Below are 9,926 nucleotides of genomic sequence, written 5' to 3' on the forward strand. Positions count from 1 at the left end.
AAAGCATGTCCCCAGAATAAAAAAAATCAAGAGGCGAATGATATGGCACAAATAACATCTGGATATAAAGTGTCAAAAGAAAGATTAGAAGAGTTGGTCGAAGTCAAAGGGAAAGCAATGACTACAAGATTATCTCCGATAGATTTGGAGACTACACAGTTAGGCTTTGCTAACCAAGAAGAGTTTGAAGTATTGACTGTTGACACTCTAATAGAGACAGATTGGAGGAGTCCAATTATCAAATATGTCAGAGACACTTCGACGGACACAGAAAGAAAGATCAAGTACAGAGCATTGTCTTATTTATTAATGGGGAATGAACTATTCAAGAAAACCCCTGAGGGAATCTTGTTGAAATGCTTAGGTGAAAGTGAAGCATATTTGGCGCTATCTGGTGTCCATAGTGGAGTCTGTGGAGCCCATCAAGCAGGCCACAAAATGAAATGGTTGGTGTTTCGTTATGGAATGTATTGGCCCACTATGTTGAAAGATTGTATAGAGTTTGCTAAGGGATGTCAAGAGTGTCAAATGCATGCAAGTGTCCAACATGCTCCTCCAAGCAAACTTCATTCGATTATCAAGCCATGGCTGTTTAGAGGCTGGACATTAGACTTAATTGAAGAGATTCGACCTATTTCATCCAAAGGTCAAAGATACATCCTGATAGGAATAGATTACTTTACAAAATGAGTTGAAGCCATACCCTTAGTAAATGTAGATCAAGAGATTGTTATTGAATTTATTCAGAAACAAATACTCTAGGGATTAGTATAATACTCGGATTAAGGGGTGTGAGGATGAGAAACAAATGCTCTAGTAATATTAAATTTATTTATATTTATTTAAATAGATCGGTGTGATTTGCTTAAAAGGTTTTTTTCCATAATCCGTAATCTTGCATTTTTAACTAAATACACTTATAAAAAATCTAGTTAGTTTGGCCTATTTCTGGCCTAGCATATCCCATTTGCTCAAATTTTAATTGTGGACAAGCTGCGAACTCTGCAATAAAATGCATGTAAATGTGACTATAGTCATAGTTGCAAAGATATCTAAATGATTTTTATCGCAAGATAATTGTAAGTCATGTTAAAAGAATTCTCTAATATTGTGAAATTTTTATAGGCCTAAAATAATTTAGTTGTTCATAACAACCTAACTAGTAGGAAACAGAAAGAGAGAGTGTCTTTTTGTTAGAGAGGTTGAGCATGAATTAAGGAGATGAAATCCGGTGAGTTACAATTTCTAAACTCAAAACATCTAAAAGAAACCATTTTCAAACCATTGAATTTCTTGTTCTTGTTTTCTCAACCAATATTCTAACAACTTTAATTATTGTTACTAGGAAATAATAATAACAAACTACATTACATTGTATTGCATTGCATTACATTACATCAAACAAAACTCCAAAAACTTTTCAACAAATATAAACATATGTATACATGAATGTAAGAGATGCCTAGATCTTCAAATTCGCCACCAAAATCATCCTCCTCGGGTGGCCGGCCACCACAAGGAGTGAAATTTAATCGCCGGACATCAAGCGGGAGGGTTGTGAGTCTGTCAAGAGACGATGACATTGATTTATCTGGAGAGTTCGCGGGCCAAAATGATTACATCAATTACACCGTTATGATGCCACTAACACCAGATAACCAGCCTGAAACCTCGGATTCCAAGCAGGATGGTGTTAGTGGATCATACGGGGCAACTAGGTTTGCCTCGGAGTCTCAACAACAAGGAATGGGAAATAGCGGGGGTGGTGATGGTGGTGGTGGTGGACCGAAAATGGATAGAAGAATGTCCATTTTGAATTCGGGGAATAATAAGTCCATGTTATTGAGGAGCCAGACACAAGATTTTGATCATAATCGATGGTTGTTCGAGACAAAGGGGACTTATGGAATCGGTAATGCATTTTGGCAAGATGATGAAAATCATTATGGAGAAGATGGAATGAGCATGTCAGATTTTTTGGACAAACCTTGGAAACCATTAACAAGGAAAGTTAATATTCCAGGAGCTATACTCAGTCCTTACAGGTAAATGAAGCACTATTGTTTATGAATACATAAGTTCAAAACTTTGATTCAAACATTAATATTCGGCTTTTACAACAAAATTCTGCATGAGTTACTAATAACTTTTCTTTGAATACAGGTTGTTGATTTTTGTGCGTATGATAGTTCTTGCATTTTTCTTAGCCTGGCGAGTTCAGAATCCGAATTATGATGCAATGTGGTTATGGGGGATATCAATTGTTTGTGAACTTTGGTTTGCTTTCTCATGGCTTCTTGATATTCTCCCCAAATTGAATCCTATAAATCGAAGTGCCGATCTCGAGGCCTTGTATGACAAGTTTGATCAACCTACTCCTTCGAATCCAACTGGTCGGTCAGATTTACCTGGCATGGATGTTTTTGTTTCGACAGCTGATCCTGAGAAGGAACCGCCTCTTGTCACGGCGAACACCATTCTTTCCATTCTTTGTGTAGACTATCCTATTGAAAAGGTGTCATGCTATATTTCGGATGATGGTGGTGCTATTCTCACTTTTGAAGCCATGGCTGAAGCTGTCAAATTTGCTGAGGTTTGTTTATATTCTTCAATAAGCATCAATTGACACTGTGGTAAGGTGCATATAAGATATTTCATAAATGATTGAGTCGTGATTTAGTAAAAAAAATTTCAAACGTTACTTCATTAAATGCGCGTAAGTATTGGGCATAATATTACATAGATGTAAATGTCTAATTTATCTGAACATATCGGCAATTCGTTAGATGTGAATAAAAAAGACGAGACTAATAATATTTGATACAATGTAACATGTTTTACTTTGTTTCGATTCATTATGATACAATAGACACATGTTCACAGATTTGGGTACCGTTTTGTAAGAAACACAACATTGAACCAAGAAACCCAGACGCTTACTTCAACTTAAAGAAAGACCCGACAAAGAACAAGAAACGGCCTGATTTCGTAAAGGATAGAAGATGGATGAAGAGAGAATACGATGAATTTAAGGTGAGAATCAATGGACTTCCTGAGGTGATAAGGAAAAGAAGTAAATCATATAATTCTAGAGAAGAGAAGAAAGAAAAGCAATTACTTAAGGAGAAAAATGGTGGAGTTTTACCACCTGATCAGACTGTTGATGTCCCTAAAGCAACATGGATGGCTGATGGTACTCATTGGCCGGGAACTTGGCTTAATCCTACGGCTGATCATGCTAAAGGTGACCATGCTGGAATCTTGCAGGTACCATTTTCTTTCATCAGATTGGTGCTAGAATGATGTTGACTCATAACGAGTCTCCCGCAAAGGAGCTGGTTCAGCTCTCTCTGCTAGAGTCTTCAAAATTTTATCATAGAGAATATTGAATGACCATGTTTCCATCTTAACAGGTGATGAGTAAAGTACCGGAGCATGACCCTGTAATGGGCCATGCAGATGAGAAAAGACTAGATTTCACAGGAGTGGACATCAGGGTTCCAATGTTTGCATATGTTTCAAGAGAGAAGCGACCGGGGTATGATCATAACAAGAAAGCCGGAGCCATGAACGCCATGGTTAGAGCATCCGCTATTTTGTCCAACGGCCCTTTCATACTCAACTTGGATTGTGACCATTACATCTACAACTCACATGCTTTGAAGGAGGGAATGTGCTTCATGTTAGACCGCGGAGGTGACCGCGTATGTTACATACAGTTTCCACAAAGATTCGAAGGCATTGATCCCTCTGATCGATATGCAAATCACAACACTGTCTTCTTCGATGGTAATTCAAGCTTTCATCTATATTTAGCCTTTGTGTATGTTTTGTCGGGTTATATTTAACGATGTATATTTCATTAGGAAATATGAGAGCATTGGATGGACTACAAGGTCCAATGTATGTGGGAACAGGTTGCATGTTTAGGAGATATGCACTCTATGGATTTGAACCACCGAGATTCATTGAACACACAGGTGTGTTTGGCAGAGTAAAAACCAAGGTGAATCATAATCCAAATCAAGCAAGGTTACATTTGGAAGACGATGATAGCGAGCCTTTAACATCTGACTCAGAATTGGGTTTACCCCAAAAATTTGGAAACTCGACTATGTTCACGGATTCGATACCTGTAGCTGAGTTCCAAGCTAGGCCACTTGCTGATCATAAATCTGTGAAGAATGGTAGACCAGCTGGGGCATTGCTGATGCCGCGTCCACCCTTGGATGCTCCAACTGTAGCCGAAGCAATTGCTGTCATCTCATGCTGGTAATTTTCTTTGTTATCTCTCGTTAACATTTTCTTTCTATCAAACACTTGTTTTGTTGAAGACTCGTCGATGAATGTGTTTGCGTGTTAACGCAGGTATGAAGATAAAACAGAATGGGGTGATAGAATAGGTTGGATTTATGGATCCGTGACAGAAGATGTCGTAACAGGTTATAGAATGCACAACCGTGGATGGAGATCGATATATTGCATCACAAAACGAGATGCTTTCCGCGGAACAGCGCCTATAAATCTCACTGATCGTCTACACCAAGTGCTACGATGGGCAACAGGCTCAGTAGAAATCTTTTTCTCAAGAAACAACGCTATCTTCGCAAGTAGACGCCTCAAGTTCCTACAAAGAATCGCGTACCTTAACGTCGGAATCTACCCTTTCACCTCACTATTTCTAGTCGTATACTGCTTCATTCCAGCGTTATCGCTTTTCTCCGGACAATTCATCGTCCAAGGCTTAAATGTAGCATTTCTAACCTACCTTCTTCTCATTACAATCACACTCACTCTTATCTCACTCCTTGAAGTACGATGGTCGGGAATTGGCCTCGAAGAATGGTGGAGAAACGAACAGTTTTGGGTCATTGGTGGAACCAGTGCTCATCTTGTTGCTGTCATACAGGGACTATTAAAGGTTATAGCAGGAATCGAGATTTCATTTACGTTAACAACAAAATCATCTGGTGAAGACGTTGATGACATTTACGCGGATCTCTACCTAGTTAAATGGACTAGTCTCTTCATTATGCCGCTAACGATTATTATCATCAACCTCGTCGCACTTATCATGGGATTCTTGAGGACAGTTTACAGTGTTATACCTCAGTGGAACAAGCTGTTGGGAAGCATGTTCTTTAGTTTTTGGGTGTTGTCTCATATGTACCCTTTTGCTAAAGGGTTGATGGGCAGGAGAGGAAGGGTTCCAACAATTGTTTATGTTTGGTCAGGGCTGCTTTCCATTACTATTGCTTTGCTTTGGATTTCGATCGATCCTCCTGATACTGGTGGAGGAGGAGGAGGAGGAGGAGGAGGAGGAGGAAACATTGAAATATGATTGCATTGGAAGTATATTCGTCATGTATACATATACCGATTCCGAAGCCTAGAACATTTCTTCTGATTGACATAAGGTTTTTGTTCATGAAGTTGCTATAAGTGTTTAGGTATCATATATAAGAATGTTGCAATGTGACAAGAAATAGAAGTGAGAAATGGATTATGTTTTTTTCAACTTTATAGATAGATATTTGCAAAACAAAGGATGGTGGGAGGGTAAGAAAGTGAAGAATGTACAGAGAAATAAGAAGAGAGTCATTTAACATTATTCTTGATATGTAGAGATATTTTGTGTATTAAATTATTTATAAAGTTTTAGATTTTATTATATACCTTCACACTGTCCTTATCATGCATAAAGGAAACTTTCAAAACCTCATTTGCATGTGATCCTTCTAATATTGCTGCAACAACATACATAGTCCAAGAATTAATCACTCACCTTTAAATTTTAAAAATGGACTAAAGTGAAATCATTGAACTCCAGCATTTTTCTATTCATAGGCAAAGCTTCATTCTATAATTTTTTATCTACATTCTTCATACACTAAACTTGCGCATCACAAACACTGCACCATGAATAGCTTAGATAATAGCCCCCAAGAGCATTCAAACAAAATTCCTCTATCTTAAATTTTGTTTTGAAGATTCTTGATGCCATAGCATGTGGGAGAGAAATGAAATCAGAAATGAAATCTCTCCGTTATTTTTTAAGCATAGAAAGAATAAACACATGTAAATTATAAAAAAAAATTAGGTAAATTCAGAGATTGGAGGTTGTGAGGAGCAACGGTATACTTGAGCTTTCAATGCAGTAATATAGAGGATCTGACCTACAATGTTAGCACTCCAACATTAAAGTCAGTATCTGAATAAGATGAGTGAGTGAAGTTTGAATTTGAATTGTGTGCTTGGAGAATGATGTGCTTTTCCATTATATAGTGGGGTGGTTGTAACAACTCGCTATTCTTTAGGCGTAAGATGCGGGGATGTTGGATGAGAATATGGACATAAAGAGGTCTAGAAGGGAGGGGGTTTCGAATAGACATATCCCCAAAATGACAATTTCAAAAGCCTTTTAGGTTCAATAAACGAAATCAAAAATTTTAAGATGCGCAAAAGAAAAACACAAACACCAAGAGAGCTTGGAAGCATCTAAATGAATCAAACCCACTGAATTATTACAAGATATCACTAAGGACTTGATTACTCCTAATGCAAGTCAATTACAAGATAACCAAAGCCGCTTTAAACAAAACGATTTAAAAACATTTTACATAGATACTCATTCAAGGCATAATTGGACTCATGATAATCCAATAAGATTGATCCATCGCAGACTTAAGCTTACACATTAAATCTCTACAAGCACGGTCTAACCTAAATGACATACAAATGATACAATAATGCAATAGCAATATTAAAGAATGCTGGAAAATTAAGGAGGTAAGGGAAGAGAGAAAAGATACACATAGATATGTAGTGGTTCGTCGTTCATCCTCGCTTTGTCTGCTCCACTCTTCAATGGTGTTAAAGAACCACTGGGAAATAATCACGATCTTCCACTATTTTGAAAAGTTTGATACAAGCATTTTGATTACAATAAAATATCACACGATAATTTCCTCTATTGATTCAGACACCCAAACTACTAACAAAAACAACATTCTCAAAGATCTTGATTTAATAACCTTGCTACCCACAATAATCTGCTCCAAGTATTCTTGTGTGGTAATCCACCTGATCCCACTGATTTCTTTTTTGAACAAATGCTACCAGTAAAACATAGACAACTCCCTACTTTGTTTGCAAATAGTCTTTCCATAATCTCACCAAAGTTTGACAACATCCAACTCCGCCTTACGAACAATTTTTACTTGACTTTGCCAAAGTCTTTTATGGAGTATAGTGAAACTCTTTTCTTAATAGATACCAATAAGAGGCTAGATGCATTCAAGAAATGATACATGCACCTGTTACAAACAAGAAACTTCACACAAAAATATTAGATACCCTAATGTACCACTACTCTCCCTCAAACAATCAATTTTTAGAGATGAAGATCCAGAACAATGAAAAATGACTAAAGATGAAAATGATGAACACTGCCAAAAAATCTCACACGCACACACACACACACACACACTCTAATTCACAAGGTATTAATCAAGAAATTAGATGTAGATGAAAGAAAAACACACACAAATGTTCTCTCTAATTTCTAAATGAATAGGTTTGGATTCTTGATGGATATTGGAACACCCTTCTAATCCACAAAGAATACTCGCAATATAATACTAATCAAATCAATTTAAAACATACACACGAGGGCGTCACCTTCATATAAATTTCATAATAACAAGTCTTGCTCCGTACCACGGGTTCTCAAAGGTTTATAATTCAATTGCTTCTTAAACACAACATTAATATCATCACTTTAGTTGCAGGACAATTATTGAAGCGGTAAAGCGGCAAGCAACAAAAGTTATGGAAGTTTTTATCCGGGAAATTATCGTCTCCACAGGGACTAGTGCATTGAACTGCCGTTCAACAGTTTCCAAAGTTATGAGTTCGGATTTAATTGTTTAAAGCATAAAAACATAAAAGTAAATATCAACACAAAATAATTCATTTTTCAAAGAGAAGAGACTTACCAGGCATTGCATATAATCTCACTACAGCATTTTTGACTTTAGGCAACGGAACAATAGGCAACGGCTAGAAAACCGTAGCATAAAATATAATAGACTACGCTTTTATACGTGTTGAAGAGTTTCTATACAACAGCTGGAAAACCGTCCCTTATTTACTTTACGCTACGGTTCTGGAAACGCGGGTACAATGTAACCGTAGCCTATTAGTCATAAACGACGGTTAGTGAAACGTGGATGAATATAATCGTCGCTTTTTTATTTTATGCCACGGTTTTGAAGTGTGGCCGTATATTTTTATAGAAGACAACAAACTAGAAGCGCGGCCTAATTATATAACTTAAGTTATTCTTATTCAGCGTCTTGTAAAATGTAGAGCATATAGATCGAACCCCTTATAATGCAATCGCATTCTCCGGTCCAATTGTTGTTTTTGTTTCTGTATTCCTGACCCTGTCTTTGAAGCTTTTAAGCCATTTTAGTTGAACATGTTGTTTTTAATTTTGTTCAAAACTGATATTTTGATGTATTAGGATAAACTTCAAGAATTTATTGAAAATTCAACTGAAGCTGGAACAGAAACATTTCAATCACTGTTTGGAAAAGAAAAGCCTGGTAGAGTGAGATGTTATGGAAGAACTGTCACACCATCATTAATGAAAAAAAATGAAGAAATTTCTTTAATAAAAAAGCAATATGATGGTAAAATTTCGGACATGGCACAAAAGATAGGAGCAATGGAGGCACTTTTGAAAAGCATGTATATGCAACAAAATCCACATTTAACTGAAGAGGAAGTAGATGATAAGATGAGAGAAGTTTTGCACAATGATAATGTTCCAACACCACGCTCATCGACATCAACCTATACTCCTGTTCATCAAAAGGTACTACAATTGATATTAATTAAAATTAGCATTTATTTTATTAAGTTTTGAGTTACTATTTCATAAAGATTTGAGTTCAATCGTGCTTTTAGCTTTTGAAACATGGAAGTTTTCTTAAAATCTTGTTTATCATGAGTTGGCTCAACAAAATCTACTTGCATATTACCTAGGACAAGGTTAACATAGTTAGGACCTCTTACAGATTAAATATATCTATAACGGTTCTATTATTTTGATGCAATGGACATAATGGACAATGTTAACATAGTTAGAACCATATATCTTCATATATATTTGAAAATAATAATTAGCAAACTTATAATGGATATAATGGACATCATGGCTATACTTTGAAATACTTACAAATTTGCGGTTAATGATGTTTAAATATGTGATTAATTATGTTCAATGCATGCTTAGTAAATTATTGCACTTTGAATAGAAATAAATTTGCTTCTTTGGTGTCTTTGGCTTTAAAAAGGTGATTTTTTTAGTGTTTATATTAATTTATAATTTTTTTCTTTATAGGTTACAAACGAAGATGATCCTCAACATGAACAAGATGAAAATCTCCTAGATGACGAAGATCTCCAAGATGATGACGATCTTCAATATGATCAAGATGAAGATTTTCAATATGATCAAGATGATGATTTTCAATATGATCAAGATGACGATCTGCAATATGATGAAGACCGTCATTGATTCAAACATGGATAATTATGTTTTGTTTTATGGAGTTACATAAGCCTACTAATTAATTAGTTTATTTACATTTCAAGGAGTTTGGATTTATTTTGAATATATTTATTTTAACATTTCAAAGAGTGTATTACACTTCATCTTACGAATATACTTCATATTGATATGTTTTGATCAATTAATTTATACATGTGTTTCTTCTCGTTTAATTGATTATATTGACTTATAATCTATTAGAATAAAATGAAGGCTTATGGTAGAATTGTTGAAGGATAGAAAAACACTTAGAAAGGGGGGGTTTGAATAAGTGTAGTCTAAAAACTTAGACGATAAAAATAAATTG

General features: G+C 35.8%; 3 protein-coding genes across 3 annotated transcripts; all 3 read left to right on the plus strand.

Moving 5' to 3' along the window:
* The first annotated feature begins 42 nt into the window (after positions 1-42).
* Positions 43-690, plus strand: LOC131597789 (uncharacterized). The gene has a single exon (XM_058870457.1). The coding sequence runs from the start codon at positions 43-45 to the stop codon at positions 688-690; it is 648 nt and encodes a 215-aa protein (XP_058726440.1).
* Positions 691-1,267: 577 nt separating this feature from the next.
* LOC131595127 (cellulose synthase-like protein D1) lies at positions 1,268-5,673 on the plus strand. The gene is made up of 6 exons (XM_058867408.1): positions 1,268-2,045; positions 2,164-2,593; positions 2,884-3,267; positions 3,414-3,789; positions 3,867-4,272; positions 4,369-5,673. Exons 1-6 carry the CDS (start codon positions 1,459-1,461, stop codon positions 5,339-5,341), a joined length of 3,156 nt encoding a protein of 1,051 aa, XP_058723391.1. The 5' UTR covers positions 1,268-1,458; the 3' UTR covers positions 5,342-5,673.
* On the plus strand, positions 5,499-9,586 carry LOC131597790 (uncharacterized). Its single transcript, XM_058870458.1, has 4 exons — positions 5,499-5,559; positions 8,371-8,435; positions 8,528-8,881; positions 9,410-9,586. The coding sequence occupies exons 1-4, from the start codon at positions 5,499-5,501 to the stop codon at positions 9,584-9,586; spliced, it is 657 nt and encodes a 218-aa protein (XP_058726441.1).
* The last annotated feature ends 340 nt before the right edge of the window (positions 9,587-9,926 follow it).

Source organism: Vicia villosa, linkage group LG4, assembly GCF_029867415.1.
Source record: "Vicia villosa cultivar HV-30 ecotype Madison, WI linkage group LG4, Vvil1.0, whole genome shotgun sequence".
Taxonomy (NCBI): Eukaryota; Viridiplantae; Streptophyta; class Magnoliopsida; order Fabales; family Fabaceae; genus Vicia; species Vicia villosa.

Bases quoted from the DNA above. Each gene is read 5' to 3' on its own strand.
- LOC131597789 (XM_058870457.1), top strand. From the start codon at position 43: ATGGCACAAATAACATCTGGATATAAAGTGTCAAAAGAAAGATTAGAA.
- LOC131597790 (XM_058870458.1), top strand. From the start codon at position 5,499: ATGGATTATGTTTTTTTCAACTTTATAGATAGATATTTGCAAAACAAA. The intron at 5,560-8,370 runs GTAAGAAAGTGA...TGTAAAATGTAG, and splicing joins AAACAAAGGATGGTGGGAGG to AGCATATAGATCGAACCCCT. The intron at 8,436-8,527 runs GTATTCCTGACC...TTGATGTATTAG, and splicing joins CAATTGTTGTTTTTGTTTCT to GATAAACTTCAAGAATTTAT.
- LOC131595127 (XM_058867408.1), top strand. From the start codon at position 1,459: ATGCCTAGATCTTCAAATTCGCCACCAAAATCATCCTCCTCGGGTGGC. The intron at 3,790-3,866 runs GTAATTCAAGCT...ATATTTCATTAG, and splicing joins CAACACTGTCTTCTTCGATG to GAAATATGAGAGCATTGGAT. The intron at 4,273-4,368 runs GTAATTTTCTTT...GTGTTAACGCAG, and splicing joins ATTGCTGTCATCTCATGCTG to GTATGAAGATAAAACAGAAT.